Here is a 12,827-nt window from a genome sequence, read left to right as displayed (position 1 = left end):
AATTAAATTTTTAAAAGTTATAGCAGACATGCAAATTCTCATATTATCAGAATTTTAAAAAGAAGAAATTTTAATTAGCTTTGGTTCTCTCATCTCAAGTCTTCAGTAGTTCTTCTCAGATGATAATATATAGTAACTAAGTACAAAAAGAGATCTAATTTGAAAAAAATCTAATTATTCTTTCAGGAGGTAGAAAACAGAAGTTTACGTGTTACAAAAAAGTTACTTTTCTGAAGTAAATTGTAGCTTCTTTTTTTTCCCTGGAAAGTTACTTTCTTCACTGTTTTATTTAACTTCCAGTTCAAATGGCTTCTCCCCACCATCATGAGCAACTGACAAATGAGAAAAATGAGCAATGAGTGCGAGACACTACGGAAATCTAGTCTAGCACTAAATAGTAAGTGAGCATATAAACAAATGATAGGTTGATTTTGCATGCGTCTGTTCTTGAATTGCTGATAAAGGGATAAAGGAATAAAGGAAGACTTTTCATGAAGCAAAATGGGTAAGATCAATAAAGACAATCAGAACCAGAAAAACTGTGGGTATGGTGAGAGTTGTCATCGATGCCTCTTTCTGAAGAGGGTGAGCTTTGGAACAAAACTGAGATGAGAAAACAGAAGTAAAAGCTACCTTTCTGAATGTCACATAGTATCTTAAGAATGTCCACAGATGTCTTCGCTACAGACATTCTCCAGGCCTTGCCCTAAAAATAAATAAATAAAGCGAAATAAAATCTACTTCCTTTTCTGACCACTTCAGTAGTACATATACAAATACACAAAAACCACAGAAGCAGAAAAAACAATCATGGAGGAGTTGGGAGGCTGAGAAATGGATCGTTAATGAGCGTTATACAGAGTAGACCTGAAAAACTCCAGTATGAACTCCTGGATATATGATTTAGAAATATCAAAGAATATGCAACTCTCCCAAATAACCTTTCAACTACATTATGATTAACAGATCCTTATTCTCTTTTGGAGTTATTTACTATTTGAAAAAACATTTGGAAAAGTTAAAAAGAACAGAAGTCTAAAAAATGGCCTAGAGAACAGAAGTCTAATAAATAATCACTACCTTCCAGTGATTATTTAAAAAAATTTTTTTAAGAGAAGGAAAAAAAGGAGTGCTTTAATTAAAAGACACGATGTATGTAAAATGTTTAGTAAGTGCCTCGCCGATAAAAAAATTCAAATATTTTCATAACAGGAGCAATTCAAACTGGTACTTCAGAATACAGACTGTGGTATTAGACAGTTTGAGCTGAGGTTCTGCCCCTATCTAACAACCTTGGAAAAAAGTCATTTACTTTAATATTTTGGTTTTTGAACTTAATATACAAGGAGACAACAATAGGAACTACTTTACACCTTTGTTATGAACAAGAAGTAGCTATTTAACCTAATGCTTATTGCAGAGTAAATATTAGGTGTTAAAAAAAACAACTACTACTTCATTTTCCAACAGGAAAAAACATTACTGAAATGGACTGAGAGAAGTTGGGAGGTATCTATCCTTAGGATTTTAAAAACCCAACTATTGGCCAGGTGTGGTGGCTCACACCTATAACCCTAGCACTTTGGAAGGCCGAGGCAGGCAGATCAATTGGCCTCAGGAGTTTGAGACCAGCCTGGCCAACATGGTAAAACCCGTCTCTAGTAAAAATACATAAATTAGCCAGGTGTGGTGGCGGGCGCCTGTAATCCCAGCTACTCCCAGGTGAGGCAGGAGAATCACTTCAACCTGGGAGGCAGAGGTTGCAGTGAGTCAAGATCGCGCCACTGCGCTCCAGCCTGAGCAACAGAGCAAGACTCTGTCTCAAAAAAGAAAAGAAAAGAAAAAAAAAACCCAACTATTGAGCATGGTGGTGCATGCCTGTAATCCCAGCTACATGGGAGGCTAAGGCTAGAAGAGGACTTAAATTCAGGAGTTCAAGACCAGCCTGGGCAACATACCAAGACCTCATCTCCTATATATAATATTTTAAAAAAAAGAGAAAAAATTAAAAATCAGTAAGAGTCCAGCTATGCTGGAAAAATCAAGTATTCCTCATCTGCAAAAAAGTAAACTCTTAAAACCATTTCTAAGTTTCAATGTTATAAAATTATATAGATTTATATTGGTTCTGTAGCTGACATTACTATTTAACAGTAATAATTATGCCCTGTATGATACAAAACATTGTTTATATTGCAAGGCATTATAGAAACCTTTCGTGTACAACAGCTGCTCCAAGACACCCGCTAACCCGCAGCTCCCAGGTCATTCTCTGTGGGCTCAAGCAGCCGCTCCAAGGCAGCCACAGTTGTTTTTTTTCTCCTAGCAGTAAATTTACCCAGGAATTTTTTCACTAGGCCACCCAAGCAGTGAGAAGGGCAGATCTTCATATGTGTAAGCCCATCTTTTCTATCCTATTGATTAATAGCCATACAAATTGGATTTACTTATATTTTACTTAGTGAAAATGTCACCTCTTTAGAATGATCTGGCTCTTCTTGTAACGCCAGTCGTGCCCATATGATGACTCTTTCTGCAGTTTTCTCAGCTTCAGCAGGAGGCAAAGACTTCAACAGAAGGAGACAGTCTTCACCCTATAAACAGGGTTTGAAAGGAAGAAAAAACAGCTGGTATTTGCAAAGGACAGTGTGACCTTACCTCTTTCTTTTCTATTTAAAGATGAAAATACATCATTTGGAAAAATAGATTATGGTTCAATGTTTTAATAATCTGAAAATCCATTTTTATTTTATTTTAAGTTTCAGGATACATGTGCAGAAAGTGCAGGCTTGTTACATGTGCCATGGTGGTTTGCTGTACCCATCAACCTGTCATCCACGTTTTAAGCCCTGCATGCATCAGCTATCCATCTTGATGCTAAAAATCCATTTTTGATGACAGCAAACAATAAAATAAATTTAAAATACGATCCTAGATACTGAAGATTTAATTCCTAGGCATTGCTATGATTATAGAATCATATACAAATAATGACATTTAAAAACACGATAGGCCAAGCACGGTAGCTCACACCAGTAATCTCAGCACTTTGGGAGGCTAAGGCAGGTGGATTACTTCAGGTCGAGTTTGAGACCAGCGTGACCAACACGGTGAAACACAGCCACTGCCCTCCAGCCTGGGCAATGGAGCGAGACCCTGTCTCAAAAAAAAAAAACAAAAAACAACAACACAGAAACAAAGAAGCCATACGAAATGACAACATAAAACTTACAAACCTGTTCTCTATCAATCAGGTCAATAATTCTTAGACTGTAGATCTCATCATCAGATAACATAAACGCTTGGGCTACCTTTAAAGCATCTTCTAAAGAAGATGGGACATCTTGTTTGAGAATGTATCTAACCACCCTCTGCAAAAGACAATATGAACATTTCTTTGTTATAAAACTCGCAGAAAACCAAGAAATCATTTGCTCATAAGAGCAAAGTGGCCAAAAAATTTAAATAATGCAGCAAAAAACTAAATTGTATGAAAGATTAAAACATGATTTATATTCTGATCATTACACAGTCCTGTCTTCTTTCTTCTTTCTTCTACAGCTTCTTAATTTACTATTTGGTGTTTTTTTTTTTTTTTTTTTTTTGAGACAGAGTCTCCCTCTGTCGCCAGGCTAGAGTGCAGTGGTGCAATCTCGGCTTGCTGCAACCTCCACCTCCCAGGTTCAAGTGATTCTCCTCCCTCAGCCTCCCAAGTAGCTGGGACTACAGGCACATGCCACCACACCCTGCTAATTTTTTTGCATTTTTAGTAGAGACAAGGTTTCACCATGTTGGCCAGGATGGTCTTGATCTCTTGACCTCGTGATCCACCCACCTTGGCCTCCCAAAGTGCTGGGATTACGGGTGTGAGCCACCGCACCTGGCCTATTTGGTGTCTTTAATACTCTCATAAAAAGGCCAGGAGCGGTAGCTCGTGCCTGTAATCCCAACACTATGGGAGGCTGAGGCAGGCAGATCACCTGAGGTCGGGAGCTCAAGACCAACCAGCCTGACCAACATGGAGAAACCCCATCTCTACTAAAAATACAAAAAAAAATTAGCCAGGCGTGGTAGTGCATGCCTGTAATCCCAGCTACTCACGAGGCTGAGGCAGGAAAATTGCTTGAACCCAGAAGGCGGAGGTTGCGGTGAGCCAAGATTGCGGTGAGCTGAGATCACACCATTGTACTCCAGCCTGGGCAACAAGAGCAAAACTCCGTGTCAAAAAGAATGAATACTCTCATAAATAACTGAACACCTTATTAACATCATATCTAACAACAGAAATGTAGTGGGAAAACCTAGCTCTATTAGCCTCCTAGAATATAAAATCCTCATTAAGTTTCCCATATTGCCCTAGAAATGAAAGAGAAAAAAGCCCCTCCAAGAGTGTACTTACCATTATTTCCTTGTTTAAGAGATTTACCTCTCTTATTCCATAGCCTCGTAAAAGTTTTTTCATCTCCATTAGTTTGTAACTTTCCTGTAATAACTTGACTCTGAAAGCAAATTTACCCATATTAACATGGATTGTCTTTTTTATGAAGTACTATGGGACACAGCAAACAATATAGAAACATAAATGAACGTCAACTCAAAACACAATGTTTCTCCAGAGCACAAAAACCTTGTTTCATAGACAGTCCATCTTACTTGGGATGGTCCATTTCCAGGTGCTGTTTCACCAGTTGCTCCACAGCTGCACTCCAAGGAACCACTGCTGCATACATGATCTTGAGCACGGCATCAAATATGAGCTACAAAAGATGCACGCATGGACAAGGACCAGCCCTCAGGTTTATGATGCATGCAAGTGAATAGCACAGTCTAATCAGCAGGTCTTACATCAACCACATGGTAGTTTCAGAATATTTCACCTACTCACTGGAAAACCATTTATTTCTTCAGTTTTCACATATAGAGAACAATTTGACTATTCAGAAAAATTCAGAAGAGTATTTTTTCTGCTGTAAGCTAAGACATACAGCGTTATGGCTTTCTACGGTCTCTACAATGCCTGTTTTTTTTTTTGTTTTTTTGAGACAGGGTCATGTTCCCATTGCCCAGGCTGGAGTGCAGTGGCGAGATCTCAGCTCACTGCAACCTCCACCTCCTGGGTTCAAGCGATTCTCCCGCCTCAGGCTCCCAAGTAGCTTGGACTACAGGCGAGCACCACCACACATGGCTAATTTTTGTATTTTTTGTAGAGACGCGGTTTCACCATGTTGCCCAGGCAGGTCTCAAATTCCTGAGCTCTGGTGATCTGTCTGCCTTGGCTTCCAAAAGTGCTGGGATTACGGCATGAGCCACTGTGTCCAGCCTCAGTCTCTGGTTTAAAAACAGTTTTCATTATTTTATTTCTATTTTATAGTGGTAATAACGGTGTGAAGTTAAAATAAAGGCATATTACAACATATTAAAAAATGTCTCACATTGCAGGGAATAACCGAAAAAGAAAAGTCTCCATGTTTGCATAACCACAGAAAAGCCTGCAAAGATATGCATACAACTGTCCATGGAGGTTCTCCTGGGGGTGGAAATGAGTAAACATTCACTTTTTATTTTCTGTAATTAAAGAAACAGACACTTTAGGAGAACGAAGCAGGCAGATCACTTGAGCCCAGGAGTTCAAGACCAGCCTGGGAAACCCTGTCTCTACAAAAAATACAAAATTAGCTGGGCGTAGTGGCACAAGCCTATGGTCCTAACTACTCAGGAGGCTGAGGTGGGAGGACTGCTTGAGCCAGGGAGATTGAGGCTGCAGTGAGCCATGATCATGTCACTGCATTCCAGCCTGGGTGACACAGTCAGACCCATCTCAAACAAAAACAAATATATGTCGGTTTTATGAACAGAAAAAAGCTTTCAGAAAAGATTTAATGCTCAAAAGGGAAACGCAAATGGTCCCTATTTACTTACGTCCGTGTCAGATAAACACGCTATCACTGCCATGGCCTTTGCTTCCCATGCTGTTTCAAAGAGTGATGTGGACTTTGAGCTGCATCTATTCAGTAAATCCTAAAAAGGGATAAACATGTATGTTTTTTAAAAATTAAAAATCTCATTAAAAAAATGCCACATACAGCTAGATACAGATATTATATGGCCTTGATAGATGTGTTAAAAGAAAAAAACCCTAAAAATTCTAATTAGTCATAAATGTTGAACAATGGTCTAAAAATACAAAACTGCCAAAACATTAGCCTTTAGTTTTATATGGTATAGAAAATTTAAGAATGAAACATTTTTGAAGAATCTACAAATAAGATTACTGTAGCACATTAATAACGTCCATAAGAAATAATTGCTAATATTTATTGAGCTCATGTTCCTGTGGCCTCACAATAGCCCTTTGAAGAAAGTACTGTGAAAGGGAAATATCTTGGGCCCCCAAGATCACTAAGGAAAACTCAGGCTGGAAACTGCTTAGGGCAAACCTGCCTCCCATTCTATCAAAGTTACCCCTCTGCTCACTGAGACAGCTGCATTATCTGATTGTCTCCTTTGGAAAGGCTAATCAGAAACTCAAAAGAATTTTAACGCTTTGTATCACCTATCTGTGACCTGGAAGCTCCCTCTCGCTTGGAGTCTTCCCGCCTTTGCTTCAAGTTGTCCCACCTTTCCAGATCGAACCAATGTACTTCTTACATATGCTGACTGATGCCTCATGTCTCTCCCTAAAATATATAAAACCAAGCTGTGCCCGGACCACCTTGGGTACATGTCATCAGGACTTCCTGAGGCTGTGTCATGGGTGTATCCTCAACTTTGGCAAAATAAACTCTCTAAATTAACTGAGAACTGTCTCAGATTTTCCAGGTTCACAGTCCTCATGTATCCCCCCTTTGCTCAGGATGGTTAGTAGCAGAATTAACCTACATTTTTAACCAATTCAATATGCTGCATGAGTCCTACTGAGAAAGCATATGACATTCCTTAAAGAGTTAAATATTTACTACAGTGCTACACTGCATGGATCCAAGAAATAAGACTAGATCTAAAGGAAAAGTTACCTCTATGTACAGCAAGAGAAGTTCCTCCTCTTGCAAGTCATGTTCTCTCATGTAAACTCTTATAAACTTCTCTAGGACGGAGGGAATAAGCTCTGGGGCCAGCACTTTATCAAACATTCGGAACACTATGGTGGTTGTATTTTCCTGGATGCCAAAAGAAAGATGGCATAAATACAGACTCTACCCATAACTTGATATACACAATAATTCTCATGCCCCTGGACTTTACCTTCTCAAAATCAGAGAGGGCTAATTTGCAGTTGTACTTCCTATGCAATGTGATCAACTCTCGCAAGTTATTTACCAAAGTCCTTAGCTGACATACTTCCTCTGTGTTCTGATAATCTTTCTAAAACAAAAGTGTTAAAGTTGTTAACCATGTAAAATAAAAATATGAGAGAAAAATAGAATTAGCATTATTTCAGATAAAATAAGAATTAACCCTGGTTATGCACGTAAGAGGAAACCTGCAACTTTAAACCAACTTATGCTCTAAATTTGTAGTATTTTAACCAAATTAGTATAGATCACAATCTGAAAGATATTTTCTCTTAAAAAAAATAGAAAAATTAAGAATATTAGTATAATACTTTTTCAGAACCCAAGTATACTTAGTACACGGCATCATTTAGATAGTGCTCAGTGTCCCATCTATCCATAGAGATTATATATCATAACCAGATATAAAGGCATAACATTTCCTAAAATTATATACAAAGAACAGAACCTTCAATATTGATAAAAGTTAACAGGGAAAAGATAAAAATAATGTTTTACAGCAAGAGGAAAAAGCTCGTATATAGAAAAGGTGACTTGACAGATACAACCTTTGAAAACTAATATTAATGTACTATCAAGACTTAATTTTTCCTTTTTTCTTTTTTTTTGGGGGGGACACAGTCATGCTCTGTCACCCAGGCAGGAGTGCAGTGGCACAATCTCGGCTCACTGCAACCTCTGCCTCCCGGGTTCAAGCGATTCTCCTGCCGCAGGCTCCCAAATAGCTGGGACTACAGGTACCCACCACCACGCCTGGCTAATTTTTTTTGTATTTTTACTAGGGATGGGGTTTCACCATGTTAATCAGGCTGATCTCAATCTCTTGACCTCAAATGATCTGCCCATCTCAGCCTCCCAAAGTGCTGGGATTACAGGCGTAAGCCACCGTGCCCAGCCAAGATTTAATTTTTCAGAGGATTGTGAAATGCTGCTAATGCAGAAAATCCCAATTATACCACTTAGCAGAATGTTTATATAGTTCCCCTTTTGGTTGGTTCAATAGAGAAAAACTGTTCATTAAAACAGGTTGAGGGGGGCCAGGAGCAGTGGCTCATGCCTGTAATCCAGCACTTCGGGAGGCCAAGGAGGGCAGATCATCTGAGGTCAGGAATTCGAGACCAGTCTGACCAACATGGTGAAAGCCCGTCTCTACTAAAAGTACAAAAAAAAAAATTAGCCAGGTGTGCTGGCGGGTGCCTGTAGTCCCAGCTACACGGGAGGCTGAGGCAGGAGAATTGCTTGAACCTGGGAGGGGGTGGTTGCAGTGAGCTGAGATTGCACCACTGCACTCCAGCCTGGGCAACAGGGTGAGACTCCATCTCAAAAAAAAAAAAAAAAAAAAAAATAGGTTGAGAGTGCTGGGCACAGTAGCTCACATCTATAATCCCAACACTTCGGGAAGCCCAGGTGGGTAGATCACTTGGGTCTGGGAGTTCAAGACCAACCTGGGCAACATGGCAAAACCCCTTCTTTACAAAAAATACAAAAATCAGTCGGGTGTGGTGATGCGCACCTGTAGTCCCAGCTACTCAGGAGGCTGAGGTGGGAGGATCACTTGAGCCCAAAAGTTGAGGGTGCAGTGAGCCGTGGTTGCACCACTGCATTCCAGCTGGGGCAACAGTGAGACCTTGTCTCAAAAATGAATAATAAATAAATAAATATATAAATAAATTAAAAACATAGGTTGAAGTTGTAACACAAATCAGAAAGAAAAAGCAAATTTTCCTACATAGGGATTTGAAAGGCACAAAACAAAAAAAAGGCACACAAAAACAGAAAATTTAAGAAGTAGATATATTTCCAGATACTTTACATACATGCAGACAAACGCTTTCAGGTAAACTGACTGTTTCATTACTAAAAATCCATTCTCCACATCATACCAGGGAAATCCAATTCCAGGAAGATGCCAATCCCAACTCGTCTGTTTTTTCTGCTGTAAAAAATATCTCTGCCAATTGAAGTCCATTTTCTGGCCAATTTGCCTTTAAAAAAGATTACAGACAGTTCAAAACAATGTTTTATGCTGTTGGGAGTGTGCAAAATGTCTTTTTACTGTTAATTAGATCAGTATTACCTTATCAGTTAATTCAAGGTTCCTGGCTGCTTGCTCCAACCATTTTGCAAGAATTATCTGAAATAGATTATTTAAAAATAAAATTCTTAATGGATAATCACTGATATAACTAAAACCTCCACGATTTCTTTTTTTTCCTTTAGATATTTATTTTGTCCATAAACATCTTTTCCACGATTGTCTTTTTTGCGTGTGTGTGGGTACATAGTAGGTGTACATACTTGTGGAGTACATGAGATGCGTTGATACAGGCACGCAATGTGAAATAATCACATCATGGAGAGTGGGGTATCCATCCCCTTTGTGTTACAAACAATCCAATTACACTCTTTTAGTTATTTTTAAATATAGAATTAAGTTATTATTGACTCTCTTGTGTGTAATCAAATAGTATGTCTTACTCATTTTTTTTTTTTTTTTTTTGAGACAGGGTTTCACTCATCGCCCATGCTGGATCTCATGCAATGGCACGATCTCAGTTCACTGCAACCTCCTGGGTCAAGCAATTCTACTGCCTCAGAGTCCCAAGTAGCTGTGATTACAGGCATGCCACCATGCCTGGCTAATTTTTGTACTTTTAGTAGAGACAGGGTTTCACCATGTTGGTCAGGCTGGTCTCAAACTTCTGACCTCAGGTGATTCACCCACCTCAGCCCCCCAAAGTGATGGGATTACAGGCGTGAGTCACTGCACCCAGCCTCATTCTTTCTAAATATATTTTTTTGTACGCATTAACCATCCCCACCTCTCACCCATCACCCATCACCCCACAACCCTTCCAAGCCTCTGGTAACCATCCTCCTACTCTCTATGGCCATGAGTTAAATTGTTTTGATTTTTAGATCCCACAAATAAGTGAGAACATGTGATGTTAGTCTTTCCATGCCTGGCTTATTTCACTTAACATAGTAATCTCCAGTTCCATCTATATTGTTGCAAATGATAACATCTCGTTCTGAATCACAGTTGTCTTTTAAGAGACACTTTAATTAACACAGGTGTTAGTTTAACTAACTGGCGTTAACGTGACTTAATCTTCAATGATCTAACGTAAAAAATGAAATAAAGTCATCAAGAGTGGAAATACTGAAGACAACTCACCTGTCCTTCAGGCACAGTCCTTCTTACAAATGGAATCACATCATTTTTAAACCATGGACACAGCTTTTGCAAAGAGACTGATGCAGACATTGAGTTGAGCAAGCTCTCCAGCATTTTCACATCAAATCTGCTTTCAAAGTTTGCCTAAATGAATTATAAGGAACAAGAAATTAAGATCTGACAAATTTAAACCAAAAGCCTTCCAAATGTTTGACAAAGATATTTTAGGAAGTCATTTTAAGGAGTAGCCTACTGATTTAATAATGAGTGCTAAATGAGATTCACACTATGCAAATGATTCTAGTTGGGAGCTGCATACTGTATGCAATGTCACGGCGCTGAGTGCCAAATAGTTTATCATGTAGCAGAAGAACCAGCACAGAGAGTATTCTAAGGAAAACTTAACTGTCGGTGATACTAGGAATTCTAACAAGCAATGCAGCCATTAAGGGCATCATGGCAAGTTATGACTTTATGGATCTAATGTTCTATACCAACTTCGGCCAACCTTAAAGGGATCGAGACATGCAATTTTAAGGGGCAATATTTTACCACAATCTGAGCTGCAGTAGCAATATCTTCTTCACCAATGCTACATTAGAAAGCCCACTAATAAACCAGACAATATGTTGCCTTTTGAGCTAAGATTAGGAGTTAGACTCTTTTTTTGGTTAACTTTTATTTTAAGTTCAGTGGTATAAGTGTAGGTAAACTTTTGTCAAGGGGGTTTGTTGTACAGATTATTTAATCACCCAGCTATTAAGCCTATTAATCATTAGTTATTTTTCCTGATACTTTCACCCTCCATTTTCTGAAAGGCCCCGGTGTGTGTTTCCCTCCATGCATCCACGTGTTCTCATCATTTAGCTCCCAAGAAGTTAGATTCTTAATGATTGGATAAAATAAGGTTCTACTGTACATTCACTGTACTTCTTCTGATTTAATATTATCAGAGGACAATTTTCTCTGGGAAAAGTCATTTTTTTTTGGGGGGGGACGGAGTCTCACTCTGTCACCCAGGCTGGAGTGCAGTGGCGTGATCTCGGCTCACTGCAACCTCCACCTTCTGGGTTAAAGAAATTCTCCTGCTTCAGCTTCCTGAGTAGCTGGGTCTACAGGAACGTGCCACCATGCCCGGCTAATTTTTTATTTTTGGTAGAGACACGGATTCACCATGTTGACCAGGCTGGTCTTGAACTCCCAACCTCAAGTGATCAGCCCGCCTCGGCCTCCCAAAGTGCTGGGATTACAGGCGTGAGCCATTGTGCCCAGCCCATGGGGAAAGTCTTTTTTATCCCCTTGCCCTTTACAAACAAAAGCAAGTCATATTTTAAGAACCAATCAAAAAACACCCCATCACCCAGTCAGACTTGCACCCTGTTAGTTTCCAACATTGATTCAATCACCTAACTCAGGAGCTATAAAGCTATTAAGGAAAAAATGTAAAACATGTTACCCGATGTCGAAGCCAAAGATACTGTGCACAAACAAGGTTTCCTTCTTTTAGCTGTAAAAAAATATCTTTAAGATCATCTTCATTATTTAGAAATTCAATCCAAGAACTGCCACTGAAAAGACAAAGGGAAAAAAGTCAGTTTAAAAAAAAATTAAGGTTATACCTTTTAAGTGGATTATCTTTAAATGCATTTTAATTAGTTTTCTTCTTCATAAAGATAAAAACAAAAAACTAAAAAAACCCAGTTCCAAAGATCACACAATGCAAAGTACATTTCCTTCTTATCTCAGACCCTAGAACTCCCAACATCTTCCTCAGAGCCATGTAGCTTCCTGTAGGACCTACAGGAAGAAATAATTATTTATTTCACTACACGTAGAAATAATTATTTTTCACTCTTGTTTGTTTTATTTTTGTTTTTTTGAGATGGGATCTCACTATGTTGCTCAGGCTGGACTTGAATTCCTGGGCTCAAGCAATCCTGCCACCTCAGCATCCTGAATAGATGGGATTACAGGCATTTTTATATTATTTTACTTTATTTTATTTTTTTGAGCTGGAGTCTCACTGTCACCCAGGCTGCAATGAAGTGGCACAATCTCGGCTCACTGCAACCTTTGTCTCCTGAGTTCAAGAGATTCTCATGCCTCAGCCTCCCAAGCAGCCGGGATTACAGGCGTGCACCACCATGCCTGGCTAATTTTTGTATTTTTAGTAGAGATGGGGTTTCACCATGTTGGCTAGACTGGTCTCAAACCCCTGACCTCAAGTGATCCACCCACTTCAGCCTCCCAAAGTGTTGCGATTACAGGCATGAGCCACCGTGCCTGGCCTAATTTTTAAATAAGTAAGTGTTCTATAAGGAATTCGACGAGGAAAAAAGAAAATCAGAAGTGATAAG

The 12,827-nt window shown here is 39.1% G+C and overlaps 1 protein-coding gene across 2 annotated transcripts in view; it reads right to left on the bottom strand.

Moving 5' to 3' along the window:
* Nucleotides 1–12,827, bottom strand: part of KNTC1 (kinetochore associated 1) — a 102,163-nt gene that overhangs the window by 48,993 nt on the left and 40,343 nt on the right. For both annotated transcript variants that reach the window (XM_054441846.2, XM_063647145.1), the window contains exons 21-32: nt 11,927–12,038; nt 10,471–10,614; nt 9,370–9,426; nt 9,176–9,277; nt 7,243–7,362; nt 7,014–7,157; nt 5,920–6,018; nt 4,654–4,757; nt 4,400–4,499; nt 3,237–3,371; nt 2,475–2,594; nt 634–706 (exon numbers count right to left, since the gene is read on the bottom strand). In XM_054441846.2, coding sequence (XP_054297821.1) covers nt 634–706; nt 2,475–2,594; nt 3,237–3,371; nt 4,400–4,499; nt 4,654–4,757; nt 5,920–6,018; nt 7,014–7,157; nt 7,243–7,362; nt 9,176–9,277; nt 9,370–9,426; nt 10,471–10,614; nt 11,927–12,038 — 1,310 coding nt within the window. The remainder of the gene's footprint in view (nt 1–633; nt 707–2,474; nt 2,595–3,236; nt 3,372–4,399; nt 4,500–4,653; nt 4,758–5,919; nt 6,019–7,013; nt 7,158–7,242; nt 7,363–9,175; nt 9,278–9,369; nt 9,427–10,470; nt 10,615–11,926; nt 12,039–12,827) is intronic.

The sequence above is a fragment of the Pongo pygmaeus genome, chromosome 10 (assembly GCF_028885625.2).
Source record: "Pongo pygmaeus isolate AG05252 chromosome 10, NHGRI_mPonPyg2-v2.0_pri, whole genome shotgun sequence".
Taxonomy (NCBI): Eukaryota; Metazoa; Chordata; class Mammalia; order Primates; family Hominidae; genus Pongo; species Pongo pygmaeus.
This window is presented reverse-complemented; position numbering and strand designations above follow the sequence as displayed.